Raw genomic sequence first — 17,853 nt, forward strand, 5'->3', positions numbered from 1 at the left:
TCTGCGCAGGAGCATCCTACGGTCCTCGGGAACCAAGAGAAGGAGAAGGAGGGGGTCTCCTACTCTCCTAAGTGCTCTGAAGAGAAAGGGGTCAGCAGACAAAGATTCTATTTTTTTAATACATTCTTTTGAAAGATTTTATTTATTTGAGAGAGAGAGAGCACATGAGCAGGAGGAGGTGGAGAGGGAGGGGGAGAAGCAGGCTCCCCGCTGAGCAGGGAGCCCGATGCGGTACTCGATCCCAGGACCCTGAGATCATGACCTGAGCCGAAGGCAGAGGCTTAACCGACTGAGCCACCCAAGGCGCCCCCAAGCAAAGATTTTAACTCCAATCTTCAAGTGCATATCTTGTCTTATTGTATCAAATGAGTGGAACATGGGAAAACAAGTACCAAACTGACGAGAAGCCTAGAGGTTGAGGCGAAGACAAGATCAGACGTACCAGAGCTTCGAGGGTGGTTTTTGTTTCATTTTCTTGTTTTTGCATTTTCCTCCACCAAAGGCTCACGGGCCTCTGGCTCACAGGCCTCTGGCTCACAGCGGGTATGTTCAGTTACAAAGAAAAAAAAAAGAAAGCACTTCAAGAACACATAGGAAAGGCTAGAAATAAATGTCATTTTAAAGACTGTGTGCACTTTCCTCCGTTTTCCTGGCTGCTGTCACGGCGCGCACACGTGTCCCCACAGACACTCACGAGGGCATCAGCAACGCCAAGAAGAGAGGCCGGGCTCCAAAGTCATCGCTGGTCCCCGGCTGTGGCGATGACACATGGTCACCCCGGCGAGTCTGAGGTCACTGAGGACCACAGAGCCGAGAACACTGCTGCGACCCTCCTGGGCAGGTTAAACTCGTGTGGAGAGATGGGCCCCGGATGTGATGTGCAACTCCGAGATCTAGAAAGATGGCAGAGGGTCCTCATCGTTCTGACCACCTAGGCTGGGATCGTGACCCATGAAGAAGCCAGATGCAAATGCACAGGAGGGGAAGTCCGGGTTCTTTTCCTAGGGACGTGATTTGCACATGCAAGCAGAATGCCTCGATGGACCAAAGGGGGGAAAATGACTTAGAAGACTTTGAAAATTGCGGTGTTATCGGGGAATCGTTTTCTGTTAACGAACTCTCAATAAATAAATCTCCCACTGCGCGTGATCTCACCCTTCAGAAAGGCACATGTATACAGCAAGCTGTAGTCACTGCGGAGTCGAGACCGAGGGAGAGACGGGCACTCGCGCTGCCCCGTGGTCAAGCCACGTGTGAAGTGCCCGTGGTACCCGCCAGGCCTGTCCCCGAAGTGTCGCTAATGCAGACCACGTTCAGAGAGGAGGGCCGGGGTGGCAAAGGGTCCAGACGCTTATGCAAAGCATGGTCAGGAGTAGGGATGGTTCGTCTGTCAAGAAAAAGGTCATCAGGCACGAGAAGAATCTCATTCAGCCGACATTTGTGGAGGCTTTCTACCTGGCATCAGACCCTGCAGGAAACGCAGATGTGCACACGACGCCACCTTCGCCCGCGGGAGTCTAGCTGGTTGTGGTTCCCAGGACTGACGGATGCCACCGGAACGGCGACCACCAAGAATTAGGACCAACGAGAGAAAAGGGAAGAGCTGAGCTTCACAACGGAAAATTGTTCTTCTTAGAAAGAGTCAACTGTCGCGATCTAGATAGGAACGTATCATCCACTCAGAGGACACTTGAGACAGAACAGCGGTCCGTACCCGGGAATCAGCGGCAACGATGAAGCCGGCACTCGGGCGGTTGGCGACCTGGGGCTGGAGGGAGTTGGCGGGAGCTGGAGCGAGACATGACCAGTCCTAGCAATACCGCACCCTTACAAACGTCCGGAGACTACTGCTGTCCTTGTGTCTCTCATTTCGCTGCGGATGAGTGAGTGTGCCTGCACTGCGACCAGCGGACTCCCCCAGCCCTCGGGTCCCTTCCGCGGACCGCCTGAGTGCATGCTTCACCGGCTTCCCCAGCAAGGGGAGCGCAAGAGCCCAAAGTCCACTGATGGGCACAGCACAGCTGACTACAGAAATGACTGTCCCCCTAACGTCTCTGGCTGTAGCGCAAGGAGACTCAGCGTCCCGTGCGTGGGGAGATGGGGGAGGGAGCAGAGATGCCTTACCCCGGGATCCATTCTCCCAAGAAACCAGCAGATGCTCCCAACCTCACTCTTGTACCATCCGAGTCTTCTGACCAGAGGCTTACTGAGAACCCTGCACTTTCAAGCCTGGTAAGAACCCACGGGGAGGGTGTTCCCAAGGACTTATCTTACTTGCTGCCTCGTGGTCACTGAGACCAAAACACGACAAGAGCCTTGTCAGGGATTAGGTGGGAAAGCTCTTCCTGAGAAGTGCCAAGCCCTCGGCCCTAGAGCAGCGGGTCAGGATAACCATCCTACACCCTCATCCTATACCCTCGGAGCAGGCTGGAGGCCAGGAAGCCCCCTGCCATGATCAGTCAGGCTCCTGGAGGCCAAGAATGCCTTTCCTGGGTCAAGCTAAAGCACTTTGCAGTGGCTCCGTAAACACGTCGGACGGATTTGTAAGGATTTTCCACTCCCCATCACAAGGGAAAAGTGGTCCAAGTTTAAATGCTCACGAGTAAGACTCCGTTCCATGTTATTAAAATAGGTCATTGTGGCTCTTTAAAACCAATTTCAGGAATGACAATAAACAGAGGAATGAGAAATAAACACTAAAAAAAAAAAAAAAAGAGTCAAATACGGGAAGACAGTGCTGCTGGACCATGTGAACATGCTGCCTTGTTCACAGACGGAAAAATCACACCAGAGCAGCCATGACAGGAACCACTAACGGCAACAAATGAAGACAGACAACCCTGGAAAAAGGTGTAATAATCAAAAGAAAGACACTGGAGCCTCCCACTCAGCTGTGGAACAGCCCCACGGGCCAAGGGAAACCAGTCCCTCTCCCTAAACCTCCTTCTACTAACGTAGGGAGTGACAATGACAGTATCTGTCCCACCTTTCTCCAAAAGCTACTCTTAGGGACAGAGAGGGTGCCCCGAGGCACGACACCGTGTACAAAGCCCGCAGGTTACCAGGTCTCAACTCTTTAAAGACCACCTATGACCGGCTTCTGCATTTCTTTCCATTTCTCTGCAGTCTTTTTTTTAAAAATTCATTTTGTCAGACTTACACCCAAGCACTGCACACACACGTGCTCATCCACTGTTCATAACAAATGCCACCACATACACGACCAGCATTTCCCCCTTTTACTGGAGAAAAAACTGAGGCCCAGAGGAACCCACAGAGGTAGGAGTGGACCCCGGGGCCGTCTGGCCCCGTCGTCCTTGCCCCTGCCCTCTGCACCTCCTGCCCACCGAAAGTTCCAGAGGTCAGCACACAGGCCCCTCAGCATCTCCCCCTTATCAGAATCCACAACGGGAAAGGCAGAGCAGGCACAACCACCCATCCCACTAGAAATGAATCATTTCTATTCTTCCTTTCAATTGATTTCCAAAGGTTTAGAAGACTTTTTTTTTTTTTTTGGTCTTCAGAATGCTGTTAGACAAAAGTACAGAATTCCACGGGGAGGGGAGTCTCTCTCAGGGTACTCAAAGTCACCTTTTAAATGCAGATTGAAGGGGTGTTTTGTGCTGTAAAAGATCTAGTAACAATGAAAGCTTGTACCCACATCGGGCCCAGCACCTGAGATCTACCAGGCACTGAAGGGTTGGAAATTCTAAAAATTTAAAATTTCTCATTGTGCTCAGATCCTGTGGTTCTAAGAAAAGAAATCCAAAAATTATTAAGTATAACAATATCAATCTAGAATTCCCACCATGTGACCTTCTTCTCAAAAAGGAGAGCATGTGTTTCTGATATGTATATAGACACACACAAACCTTAAGAACAATTTAAAATAAAAGACATTGAGGGGCGCCTGGGTGGCTCAGTGAGTTAAAGCCGCTGTCTTCAGCTCGGGTCATGATCTCAGGGTCCTGGGATGGAGCCCCGCATAGGGCTCTCTGCTCAGCAAGGAGCCTGCTTCCCGCTCTCTCTGCCTGCCTCTCTGCCTACTTCTGATCTCTGTCTGTCAAATAAATTAATAAAATCTTTTTAAAAAATAAAATAGAATAAACATAACAGAGAGACATTGAAAAGCAATGAATCATGAACAGAAACACGAGTTCTGGTGTTTTCTCTTGGCACCCAGTGCACAGTCTTGAGCACCTTCCGAGATGCTCAGCTCCCATCACCCCGGGGGGCCACGGATGCAGAGAACATCGTCTGATTTTGGAGCCGGAGCCCCAGGGTCAGGCTGCCTGGGTCCAAGCCCCTGCTCACCTCTTAACTCTGTGTGGCCCTGGGCAAGTCACTCATCCCTCCTGGTCCTCAGTCTCCCAGTTTCTAAGATGGAGGTGACAAGAGTCCCTGCCTCACAGGTGTGGTGATCAGAATTACGTCCCACGGGAAATGTGCTCGGCACAGAGGAGACGTCCAAGCCCACACTGACACCCACAGCAAACCTCCTCTTTGTGAACAGAGAAAACAGGGCTCAAACACAGTGCATGACTCCCCCAGCCACACAGCCATGTGTGTCAGTGCCCAATGAGGAGTCCCACCTCCCAGCTCCAGACCAGTGATCCTTCTCTCTTCCGACCATACACCACTCATTCTAGATAAATGTGACACACCCCTGGAGCTCCTGTCTCTCCCTTCCTCCCATCCATCCATCCTTCCTTCCATCTATCCAGCCAGCCAGCCAGCCATCCATCTATCTTTACAACAATGATGTTGAAAACAATGGCCAAGACTCCAGTGCCTTTCTTTTGAATACTATTTGGTATGAAATCTACTTAATGTCTCCCTTAGATCTATTCTTGCACTGCAATCCATACTCCAAAGACAGCAGACACCTAGCACAGCGCATCCAGGAAAGCCCGGGTCTGCGTCTGGCCCCCACCACGCCCGAGTGCCGATACACGCAGCAAGAGACGGCCAGGACACCGCGCAGCTGGGATAGGGTCTGCGCGTCCATGGTGCAAATTTTTCTTACAATGAAAGAGACCAAGAGGGGCGTAACGATAGAGTGGGGGAGGGGATGGCTGCCTCAAGTGCAGCAGAATACTGGAAACCGTCGAAGGAGGGTGATGAGGGCACAGGGTTCACTTCAATATTTTATTTATCTGGTACATAACAATAAAATAAAAAAAAAAAAATAAACATTACAGCAAGGGAAAAAACAGAGCTGGTGTGTCGGTCTCAAGGTCCCAAGGTGGTGACGGTCACACACAGGCAGCCCGTGGGATTCCAGGTGCCCTGTCCTCCTGCTCTGCACTCTCATCGTTACCAGCTGACAGGGGACACAAACTCCCCTAAGAACAACGACCGGGTCTTACGAAAACACGTCTGAAAGCAGTGGCCCGCGGTGTGCGCGTGGGGACAGGAAGGCCACACGCAGCAGGTGAAGGTGCCTGCACTCCCACCCATAACCGCCCAGAAGGACAGACGGGCTCCGTCTCCTCTCCGCCCTGCAGTCCCCTTGCCTGGACCAGTCCCACCGTCAGGTGTCGCTCAGGAAAACAGCTGCGTCCCGCAGGAGGCAGGCCGGGCGTGCGGCGGACGGAGGCTGCGGCAGCATCTCAGGTCCCCCCGACCCCGGGGCCGGGTTGCGCACTCACACTCAGCACAGCGGAGAGGACCCCCCCACCCCACCGCCAGCAGCTGGGATGCCCACGGCTGTCTGAGGCCTCCATTCCCAGGATCACAGGAGATGAGCGCCCTGAGTCTCGAAGCTGAAAAGAAGGCAACCTCAGGGCCCGCAGCCCCTCCCCGTGATCTACTTGTCCCACCAAGGGCCTTCCAAGCCCGCGCAGGGCTCCGTGTGAGTCTGCGGAGAACCAGAGCGGGGCCCTGTCCTCAGGGCCAGACGCGGGCCCAACTAGCCAGCAGCTCTTACTGGCAGCGACGAGGGCAGGGCGGTGGGAGCAGAGATCACGACCCAGGCTCGCTAGCAAGACGCTGGGGCAACGGGCCAGCGGGCACAGGAGGGACAGTCAACAGCGTGTGCGGATGCAGAAGGCTGGTCCAGAAAGGGCACAGGGAGCCCAGGCGTTTCCTCCTTGTGAACACACGGTGGCCTCCTGCTGACCTGTGCTGTCCAGACAAGAGCTGAGGACCCACGAGACCGCTCCTGAGAGACTCGGGGCCAAACCCTCCAACCGTGTTGTTAATGCATTACCTCTGCATTAATTACCAACAGTGTTAATGCATTACCTTTACAGTTTGTGGTAAACGTGGAGACAAGATGACAGGGCAAAGACCACGGAGAAAGGGGCCACAGAAGGGGCAGGTGCTACAGAGACCCCCTCCGGTCCACTTTTCGGTTCAGAGAGGAAGTCTGGGGAAAGAGGCAAGCGGGAGCCACCACACGAAGGAGACTGTGGTCGTCACCATGCCTGGTCCCACAAAGGTACTCAGGGTCCACTCCCACTGCCCACGTCCTGACGTGCTCGTCCCCACTGAGGGTCAGGCTTTCAGAAACTAGTCTCGGGATGCCAGGAGGCTTGCAGCACCGAAGGGACCCAGGGAAGATAGCAGGACACAAGAGTGGGCAGCACCTCTGACGGGGGACATCCTGATGCTTGGGGTGAGACAGCCGCTCTCTGGTGTCTTGGGAGAGATCGGGGGGGGGGGGGCAAATCTCCAGGTACAAGTGTGACCTGGGAGCAGCACCCAGTACCCCCTGACACCTCAGTGCCATCCCCCAGGGACAGGGCTGTCACAGGGACATTGGACCACACAGGGTGTCTGCAGGGGCCTGGGGTTTCCCAGGTGCAGGCTGAACAGGGTGGGTGGTCAGGGGCAGGGTTCCCCCAGGCAGATGCCTGTTCCCTCAAGTTGGCTTTTGGTTTCGTGGTTTCCTTCTTGGAAGGGACAATTGCAAAATGTACCTCGCCCTTGCTCTTGAAGTCCAGGCTGTCGCCTCCTCTGTGTGTCCCCTGGGGTGGGCATTTCAAAGGCGACAGAGACAAAGCGAGACTCCCTGCCTGCCTCCCCACTTGGGAGCCTCTCCAGCCCCCTGCCGCCTGGATGAGGAGTGACTATCGGGCTCCAGCTCAAACCCCAGGACTCATCCTAGACCCTCCCCTTCCCCGCTCGACTTGGCAAACACTGGTGACCGACCTCGAAAAGAACAGCCCGGATCCCAGCACCTCGCACCAGCTCTGCCGCCATGCGACGGCCACACCGCCACCGTCTCTAGCCTACGGTCCTGCAGTGGGTCCTCACTGGCTTTCCTTCCCCCTCCCAGGGGACACCGGCCTTCCATGTAGCACGGACACATCACCAAGAGCCACTCAAGCCTGTGATGTCCTGTTACTTCTGTCCCCAAGGCTCGCATTCCAAGCCACACAAGCCCAACGCAGTGGCCTATGAGGCCAGCCAGGAGCCCCCCCACACCCGGTGACCCCATCTGGGTTCCCACCGCCTCCACTGGGTACCTCACTGGCCCTGCTCCAGCCACACCAACGTCCGGGATGCTCTGTGAACTCAGGACCTTTGTCCCCTGTCCCTTCCTGCATGGAGCCATAGGGTTAGCTCCTCACTGCTTTAGGCCTGATGTCATTTTCGGGATGAAGCCCACTGTCACCTTTTCAAAGGCCCTGCACACGCCCACTTTCTTATTGCCACCGGCCGACTCTCTCCGACATTCTTCTCCTGTCTCAGTAACACTGATCATATTCTCCTCAAACCCTGTTTACATAATTACTGGGATGACTGTTTTTCCTGGGCATGTGCCCCCTGTGAGGGAAAGCTTCAGCCAGCGGGGATTTTGTGTGTGTTTTGTTCAGGAAGCACGTCTGGCCCATGGCAGGCCCTTAATACACTTGTTAAACAAACAGACCCAACAGGATATGAGATTGAGTCAGAAAAGGATACTTCATAATCCGAAGGCCTGGCCGGGAGCGTTGCTGGAAACCACAGGTATGAGGCATGGCTGCGGACGGGGGCCAGGGATGGGCACCAGGGACGGGCACAGGGTGCTGCAGGGGAGTGTCAGCCAGGGGCGGGCCGGGCAGCCAGGAAGCAGGGGTGAGGAACAGGACGCAGGGGAGGTCGGCCTGGGCAGGGCAGCCAAGGAAACCAGGATCCAGGTGTGCAAACTGACGTGGCTGGCCAGACGTGCGGACGGACAGGAGGACCCCGGAGAGGAGCCTGCCGCTGCCACCCGGAGACGAGGAAGTGAGACACGGAAGCGTGATGGGTCAGCCCGAGGCTGGACTTTGAGCTGTGGCAGGGCTGGAGCCCCAGGCTGGCGAGCCCCTGCTGAGCTTCGGGAACAGAGGCAGAGACCCGAAACCCTCCCCAGTGGGAGCACAGCCCCACAACCCTCCCCCCTCACTTCGGACCACAGTCATTCTGGGGTTTCCTTGACGTTTTCGTAGGAAAAACCAATGTCTTCCAAGGAATCACCTGACAGCATGCTCGTTTAAAAAACGATTTCCTCCAGCCCGGCTATGTAACACAAAACACAAAACACGCACAGAGTTCATTAACATGTGAGTGGTCCTTTCCTTCTATACACCTATGAAAACTAAAGTGATAACAACAGCAGTTGGTACGGGTGCAACCGAGAAGAGGGCGTCTGTGAAATACCCTCGAGTTATTCATGACAATAGGGAGGGACCAAAATATTCAAGTTAAACTAGCATACGCACCCCTCGTGCCGGTATGACGGACCTTTGCAGGCAAGGTAATTGTACTACACGCGGCTTGGTTCCACCCGTGACAATCACTAAAAATAGTTTTGAGAAAGTTGGAATTCTCACTGGATTCCCAGCCATAATAACAGAGAGGTGAGCCAGCAGCTAGAATTAACGTCTGGAAGCTCGCACCACGGGTGTATCCTGAGTACAGGCTCGCCTGACATTCTCCCCCCAGCCTAGCTGCCCGGATTTCATCTGAACCACCCAAAATCGTAAACCAGAGGAGGAAGCGAATAATCAGCACCAGGATCCCTCCGCGCCCCCTTTGTATTTGAAAATTAAAGCCGCGCTCTGTTAACCAGTAATCTGGAGGTTGGGCTCTGCTCTGGGATTCAGTAGATCGCGGACAGGCAGCCCGTCACCAAGCCGTCTGAAGCTGAATGGCCAAGGCTTTCTGGAAGGATGGTTTCCAGTTTCACCACGGTGCCTCGGTCCTCGAGCGCTCTGAAGGGAATCGATCGTGTGGAAGTTATCAATGAGCTCCACGGCGCAGAGCCTTGAAAGCCCAACAGGACTCGGAGGCCCGAGGCATCATGGGAGCATTCATATTTTAGAAGGAAGTGTGTGATTCAGGTCCCTGGGCTGACTTGAAGAAAAGGGAAGGGTAAGTATCTACTGAAGGTCATCGCATTAGCCAACAGCTACCAGCGCATGTCCTGAGTGGTGGGCAGGGACTGGGTTTCACCTTCTCGTCCTCCCATTCCTGACACAATGCCCCAAGAAGTCTCCTGCCAGACAGCACAGCCCGCGCCCGAGAGCAAGGCCTGCAAAGGGCATGGAGGAGGGAGGCAGTGGGGGGCATAGATTACAGGTAGTTTCCTCTCCTTTTAAGTTCTCCTCTGGGCACATAAGCACCTTGGCAGATGAAGTACCCCCCGATTTAAAACACCAGCACACACTGCTCCCCAGGGCGAAACTGGGAAATGCGGAGGAGAGAATCCAGACGGCCTCTGCGCCGCAGCGGCACACACAGCCTCCTCCCGTCCGCGGCGTCCAGGTCCTGCTGCTCAGCCGCAGTCGGGACCAGTGATCCTCCTTCTGACACGTCATCCGGTCACCATCAGCCTGACACCACGTCCCCACACCTCCGACACCCCCTCACACCGTCTCATCATGTCAGGAGGGTGAGCGCGGCATAGCACGGTAGTCTGAGCAGGAGAACACGTCCACAGCACCTTCATCACTGTGTAATGCTTGGACGGTCCCACTGTATTATGCGTCCTTGTTGTCCCCTCCCTTGGGGCCTCATTTACATGCTGATCACAGGTACGCGTGCCGGAGGAAAAGCCCAGCAGCGCAGGTTTGGTGTGAGGTCTCGGAACAAACCTCCCACGGATGAAGGGGGGCAGGGGGAGGCCTGCACAACCGAGTGCGCCCACACCCACCGAGCCAGGCCGGCCCCGCGTGCTGCTCATGTCCTCAGAGGGATCTCCAACGGTCTCTCAGATCTAAGTGCCTGGACGTCAGCGTGAGCTGAACATGTGCCAGTGGCAGCTCGAACAATGTTAGTCACGATCGTGAACAAACAGCCCCCTTGCAGTGCTCCTGCCGTGTGGGGGGCGCTGGGCTCACACACCTCACATGGGGGCCGCCCCCATGAGCAGGACCGTCGTGACCGGACCTGAGGTCCACGCAGGTTAGGAGGCCTGCCCGAGGCCCGGCAGCTAAAAGCAACTCGGGCAGGATCTCGGGTCGGCTTGACTCCCAAACCCCTGCCCTTCGCCACAGAAGCACCAGAGGAAAGCTCAGACTCGCAGGAACGTTCCTCGCCAGGTCGCCCTTGAGACAACCTTGCTGTGTTGCTCTGACAGAAGGGCCAGGAATCAGTTCGGCTGTAAATCAGCCAAATGAAGAGATAGCTCACCGAGTCGTCTCCCGCTGGAGACCTCTGGCTGGAGCGGTGCAGGCGCCACACGGGCACGCTTGCACCCGTGTCCCCTGCTGCCCCCACCCGGCCTGCCCACAGCCAGGTCCATGGCCCCAGCCACCGGCCACCAGCTGCCAGCCATCCCAGGGGGTGGCCGTGGGCTGCAGGGCAGGAGAGGTAAGGGCCAGGGAAGGGGAGGCCTGGTTCCCCATGGCCAGTCGCCACGGGAGCCCACACAGGTGGTCACAGAAAAACAGCGGCGTCGCTGCCCTACTGACCTGCTTTAAGGAATCAACTGTGGGCTCTTCTGCAAAGCCTATGCCCCTCGGTCAGAGCGAGGCTCGTCGAGGCCGGAGCTCCGTGGACAAGCCTCGCCACCCCTGCAGCCAGAGCCCCCCGCCAGCGCCCGGGGGAATGGACGCACCAGGGCCCAGCCCCTCCCCCAGGATGTGCCTCGGGCAAGGGGACATGAGGGACTGGAAGGAGCGCCGGAATCAGAACGAATTTCCCTCGCCGCAAAGGTTCTGTGCTCATCTAACGTCGGTTAACTCAATCTCTGGGGCACCGGGATGACCGTCAGTGGAGCATCTGCCTTCGACTCAGGTCATCCTGGGGTCCTGGGATCAAGCCCCACATCCGGCTCCCTGTGTGGCAGGAAGCCTGCTTCTCCCTCTCCCCCTGCTTATGTTCCCTCTCTCACTGTGTCTGTCAAATAAAGAAAAATCTTAAAAAAAAAAAAAAATTCAATCTCTTAGACAAATCAGGAAGCCTATTACTTAAAGCAATCCTGGGGGGGAAAAAAAGCCATTCGGATCGCCAGCTAATGATCTCCTAAGTGTCTCTGCGCTGAGAGTTTGGGTCCCTGCGAGCAAGGCCTCCTCGAGTGGAAGTTCATCGTCTCACCACGAGCTGAAGCAAAATACCACGGGGAAGGCCCGTGTGCGACGCCAGGCCTCAGGGGCTCCCGTGGGGTTCCCGGACAGGGCAGAGGAGCAGAGGAGTCAAGGGGGCAGGAGAGAAGAGAGCGCGTCGTCAGTCCCCTCAGGGGACATCCTTGAAGTGACTTCTCCAGAAAGCAAAAAGGGAGAAAAGTCCACTTCCACCGGTGGGTCGGGCCCCAAGCCCAGGGCTCCACGCCCAGCCTCCAAGGGCCCTGGGACAAACATGGATGCATCTGGAAGGCGCGCTCACCCCTCCACACAGAAGCACGCATGAGTCCGTCTGGTGGGTCACCCTTGGAACGGAAGCGTGGAGGAGCCATGAATGTGGAGAAGGAGCCACCAGCGTGGAGAAGGAGCCATGAACCATGGACCCAGAAGCTCAGAGTCCGCAGGGGCTGGAGAGGAACGCTGAGCCACAGGGACACCCCCCAACGGCCGGGCTCAGCACACGCGCTCCGAGGGTCGGGGGCGCGCCAGGGAGACACTGTGCGGACCCCCAAAACACATTCGCCCACATTGGCTTCAGCGAGTGGACTCCGAGAGCTGCACTCTCCTGAGTGGGATATTCCCACACTGGCCGCCTTCAATTTCAAGCCAACACGCTGTTCCCTTCCTGGAAACACCACCGTGCCTGGCCCTCGTGTCAACCACTCTCCATACCACATTCCGTTCCCTTCAACCCCCGGCCGTCAGACCCAGGTAGAAATCCTAAGTGGCCTTCCCTTAACGGCACCGTCGTATTCCCTCTGAGAACACAGGGAGCAGACAAGTCAGGTCTGTAACTTCGCCTTCCCAGGGAAAGGAGCTGCTTCGCTCCCCCAGGAGAAACCCACCCTGAGAGTCAGAACACCATTCACAGCCAACAGACGGGGCCACCCGAGAACGCCGGCTACGGCCTTCCTGGGGCTTACGAGTTGTCCAGTTACAGGTCCTGCGAATCACAGACACAGAACTTACAAAACAGCAGCACAGGGTTACGTTTTCGGAACGTTTCTAGAAGTTCTCTCTCTCCTCTCCACCATCACCGCAGTGTGGGCGGACCCTCACCATGTCTTCTCACAAGACTCCAGGATCAGGAGATTCCTGGCCAGGAAACCAAAGCGGGGCCGCCCCATTGCCCAGGGGAAGCGGATGAGAACCGGTACTTGAATCGCAGGCAGCTCCGAGGAGGCGGGCGAGGAGAACCGAGCCGGGCCCATACGGGATGGCACAGGAGCTGGCACACATATTTGCACCCTCACTAGAGCCCCACGTTCCTATCCCATCATTCTGCAACATCCCTACTCCGCTCCCTCAACAACCCCTACACAATGGACAGGTTTCACTGGGGGAAATGGTTTTCCTCTGTTACTGTGCCTCCGCACTGGTGGGTTGGTTCAGTAATACATGGGGGAGAACTTAAGGCTGGGAAAAAAAAAAAAAAGTCTCCAAAATCAAGTCCATCCTTTCACAAAATAGAAAAAGAAGGAAGCAGGCAAGAATTGGGGATTAGCGATGCTCCAGGGGGACGTTCCCCAGTGTCCACCAGGAGCACGTGCCCGCCGGGCTAATGGATAACGGCTGCTGGTAAAGGGAATGAACATCGGTAACTTGCCTGTGGCACTGAGGCACCAAAAGTCATTTCTCTTTGTCTCTGCGTTTGCTTTCTCAGATCGGGTCCCTATTTCTGTCACTGAATGCCTCACCCTTCCAGTCTCTGTAACAAACAGAAGGTTGGGACAACTTCTGCAGACGGATGGCCCCAGCAAGCTCCGGTGATAACGGAGTCCCAGATGCCGTCTCTCCTTTTCTAGATTGAAGTGTTCCAGCCAGAATTCTTGCCACCCATCTTCCACCTCATTCTCCGGGTTGTTTGCTTGCAAATTGGCTCGATTCACACCTTCTCGAATCCCGGGGCCGTCTGCAGCTGCTCCCATCTGAGAGGACCCCCCAGGACGTGCACTGAAGGGCTTAACCTGCCTGCTCCCACCATAACCAACAGGCAGCTCATCCCACATGGAGCAAATTAACCACTTCCCCAGCTCAAGTTACCATGCCACCTCCCGAGAAAGCTGCACTGCTCGTCAGTGTCCCTCCACGGACATTTCCAGGGGACTCCCACCCATTCCCTCAAGGGCTCGTGTTCACGACATGTTTATAGATGCAAGGCAGGTCCTAACCTTCAAGCTTTCACTGGGGCTCCGGCTCTCACTTGTAGAGAACCTCTCCCTGTTCCCACACCAGCTGCGGGGGACTAGATATTCACGTCCCCGCCGGCAGAGTCCCATGCTGAAACCCAGCCCCCCGGGTGCCGGAATTGAGAGGTGGGGCCTCTGGCAGGTAGTCAGGTCCAGAGGGTGGAACCTTTCTGGGGTGTTAGTGCCCTTAGAAAAGCAGCCCAAGAACGCCCCCGGGTCCCTTGTGCCGAGTGCGGACTCCATGAGAAGCCAGCAGTCTGCAGCCGGGAAGAGGGTCCTCACGCGACCCCGACCTCGCAGGTGTCCTGACCTCAGACGCCCCGCCTCCGGAACCCTGAGGTACCCGTCTCTGTTGTCCGAGGACCCCCAGGCTATGGCGCCGCCTTGAAGCAGCCAAGCGGAGTCGAACGCGCTCACTTCTCCCTGCCCCAGCCCCTCACACCTGCTCCTATCCCACACCTTCTCTAACAGTTTTTAAAAATGCTTGAAATAATCCTCTACCGGCCGACAAGCAAAGAACACCCTTCTCGCCTTTGCATTTGTTTACTTCCTCCCCAAAGCTCCGTTGGGACTGCTTGGCCACTTGGCCACTCCTCACCGACAAGACCCGCTCCGTCCCCAGGCACGTGGGTAGCTGGCACCCGGGGCAGTGTCCGAGCGGGAAGTCCGCCCGGGGCTGCGGCAGACAGGGGGGTGGGGGCAGATGAAGAGGACAGCAAGGGAGGGCAGCTCTTACTCGGCGGCCCCAACAGAAACTTCACTGTGCGCAGAACAAGCACAGAATGGATACAAAGTGGCTGGGACCTCAGGCCGATACATTGTAGACCCTCCCTGATCCGGTCTGTGCTCACGCCCGCAGATAGCAGAACTCGGGAGGTGTGATAAGACCCAACTCTTGTTTGTAAGAGTCCGACTTAGGAAAAACTAAATTTATCTCATTTGTGGACTTCTGGGCCGTCCCTACGTGCAATTCATTAAACAAATACTTGACGCATACCCATTATCCCAGGGCACTGCTGGGTACAGAGAAGACACAGAGTCCCAGCCTCCAGGGAGCTTCAGTTTAGCCGGAAAGACCATTCAACAGCAGGACATAGTGAAAGAGCGTGAAACGCGCCAGCCAAGGGGCCGGGTACCAGTTGCCAGGAGCACAGAGTGTCCGAATCTGCAGCCGGTCAGGACCAGGTGCTTCCGACGCCGAAGAAGGGCACACGCCAGAGGCTAGAGGTGAAGGTGAGGAGGGAGGCGGGATGCAGGCTGAGTAGAGACAGAGCACAGGACGACGCAGGATGTGCCATCGGGACCATGAGCCATGTGGTGACCAGGAGGTCGGAAGAGAGATCCCCAACGAAGACACGGAAGGAAGGAGGTGGAAAAGGGGGTCAGGCCCAGTCATGCCATGGGTACCTGCGGTGGATGACTCTCTGCCTTGGCAAGGACCTGAGCAAAGCTGCAAACAGGCAAAGAAGAGGACACCTCCCACGCAAGGTGAAGGCAGGAGAGCCAGCGAGAACCCGAGTCAGCTGAAGGAAGGCAGTGAAGGGACGGCCCGGCTTCGGAATCGGGGGGCTCCCGAGTCACTAGAGTAACTAACACAGAGAATGCACCTCCTGGGAGGTCTGACACACAGGACTCCGTGGTGCAGCAGGCGGTGTGGAACCCGCGGCCTGGAGACCTGCCGCCAGCCCACCCTGAGAGAGCCTTCCCCGAGCCTCGGGCAGACAAGGTGGGCGCCCGAGAGCAGAGTTCCGAAGTTAGGAAATAGATTCCGTGGCCCAATCTGCATTTTTCTTCTTTTTAAAAAAAAAAATATTAAATAGATTATACTATGCCATGCACATTGCCCGTGGAAAAAACAGTGGTTTGTGAAACATGTGCTTCGGCCACGGACATGTGCAGAGGGATAGGACGTATACGTGTGTGCCTGATCGACGCGTGACCTGTATGTGTGACCATGGGGTCACCTACCAGATCGCTGAAAAGCACAGGGCAAGACGGTCTGCAAGTTTCTAAGTTCTAAGATGTTCATGGTAGCCTTTAAATTCTACCCCACTTTACAGAGGCGTGAATCCGTCTAGATATGAATTCTGCTGTAAAATTAAATAAATGGTAGGCACAATTCAGATCTATCATCAGATGTGCCAAAATTGAATCGAACTGTTGATCCAGAGACTATACCCTTAAACTAAGTATGACAAGAGTCACCAGGAAATGACAACACCATGCCTACTCTGTAGCACAGCCACACCTGGACATCCAGGCCAAAGGGCCAGCCTCTGTCTGACAGGCTTTCGTTCTCAGGTAGTTATGCACACACAGGAACAATGGTCTACAGAAATTCTCACATCTTGGAACTCAAAGTAGGATTTTGATGGTTCATTTTTAAAAGATTTAATGCCAACCCTTATTCTTAACACCTTTATGAGCAGTACACTGCGGCAATGTACTGATCGTGTAGGACACAGAGTTTTGAAACCCTTTACTGGAACAGGCAGCTTTCGACGGCCTGTGGCTCCTGACTCAGTAGATCTGTACGTGATACGTCCTCATCTGCCCAAACCACTTTCGAGAAAGCATCCTCCCAATAAACTCCTTCAGGATTCCAAGAGAACACAGGCAACAATATGTATTAAATCCCAAAACCGTCCTGGGGACGAGGCATTTCTCCCAAAACGCAAAGGGTAATTTGGGAACATTCACACTGGCGATCCGCATAAGCCAAGCAACATATTTTGGGCAAAACCACGTAAGTGCCCGTTGCCAGAATCATGCCAACTGCACTTAACCTGAGGACTCTTTTAACGGGAGCGATCAGACGGCATTATAGACGTGATCTCAAGTCTTTCCCCCATCACTGCTCTGGGGTAGGTGGGGGAGAGTCACAAACACCCACAGGGAGCACAAACAGGTGGCGTGACTTGCGCACTTGCCAGGCGAGTTTCTAAGACGAGAAGAAAACTCCAGTTTTCTGACCCAGGTACCGGGTCTGCCATTTGGGCCTGGAACATCCAAAGGGCTCCCTCCATAAACACTTTCCAGTCCTGTAAAGGCTAATTCAAGGTCAAGCGAGTCGCCAGACCCTACCAGGTAAGATTCAAACTCATCCTGGGCTTGTTCCTGAGGCTCTGTGGGAGGTGCAGGGGACAGCCACCAGCTAGCTTCCTGTCCACACAGTGCCGGGGACTCTGCCCCTCCCCCCCAGAAGACAAACTCCACACCAAGCACCCCTCCAGCTGCCTCCGGGGCTGCCCACCCATGGCCCCTCGGAGCCCTTTACAAGAGGAGTTGGAAAGTCATGTCCTCTTGCCCCCGGATTATACACGAGAGGAGACCGAGGTCGAGAGGCTGTGCCTGCCCAAGGTCACTTCAGTCGGAGGCCCGTGAGGCTCTGGCCGCGGCTCACAGAAACTCAGCGCAAACCAAGTTGCTTCTGCCCAACCCTTGAGCCGCCCCCACGCCTCCGCCGGTGGGGACCAGAGCCACAAACGACCCAGCCGGTGGGCCGGTGGCACCCAGGCCTGCCTGAACAGGCTAATCCCCGAGTCTGAGCTCACCAGGAACCTGCGGGCTGGTGGGATTTGGAAAGGGGGTGGGAGAAGGCCGGGGGTGGAGGAGAAGAACGAATCCAGGGGGGCCCGGGGGCGGCGGGGGGGGGGGGGCCCACTCTGCCGGCGCACAGCCCTGGAGAGGAAGGACACCTCTCCCCGCGCCGCCCCCCAGGGGACCCCTGCCCGCCTCCCCTCCCCCCATCACGCGGCCGCAGGCCGGGCCTGGCGACCCCCTCGCCCTCCGCCCCGGCTCACCGCGTGCGCAGCGCCTGCCAGGCGGCGTCGATGTCGGCGTACAGGTTCTTCTCGGAGGGCTTGCCCGAGCTGACGCCGTAGCCCGAGTAGTCGTAGGAGAAGATGTTGCAGTTGATGCGCGAGCCGAGGCCGATGTAGAAGCTGCACATCTGGCCCAGGTCCACGGCGTTGCCGTGCGAGAAGAGCAGCGTGTAGCGGCTGGAGGGCGCGCAGCGCACGAACATGCAGCCGAGCCGGTTGTCCCGGGCGGTGCGCGAGAAGAAGACCTCGACGGCGTCCAGCTCGCGCTGCGAGTACTGCCAGTCGGCGCGCTCGCTCAGGTGCAGG

At 56.1% G+C, this 17,853-nt stretch overlaps 1 protein-coding gene across 1 annotated transcript in view; it reads right to left on the reverse strand.

Moving 5' to 3' along the window:
• The window catches only part of ABHD17C (abhydrolase domain containing 17C, depalmitoylase), a 42,009-nt gene extending 24,162 nt beyond the window's left edge, over nucleotides 1-17,847 (reverse strand). Inside the window, exon 1 of the mRNA XM_032836870.1 lies at nucleotides 17,527-17,847. Within this exon, the coding sequence (XP_032692761.1) occupies nucleotides 17,527-17,750 (224 nt within the window). The 5' untranslated portion in view covers nucleotides 17,751-17,847. The remainder of the gene's footprint in view (nucleotides 1-17,526) is intronic.
• Nucleotides 17,848-17,853: the final 6 nt, after the last annotated feature.

The sequence above is a fragment of the Lontra canadensis genome, unplaced genomic scaffold, assembly GCF_010015895.1.
Source record: "Lontra canadensis isolate GAN:19392208 unplaced genomic scaffold, GSC_riverotter_1.0 scaffold94, whole genome shotgun sequence".
Classification (NCBI taxonomy): domain Eukaryota; kingdom Metazoa; phylum Chordata; class Mammalia; order Carnivora; family Mustelidae; genus Lontra; species Lontra canadensis.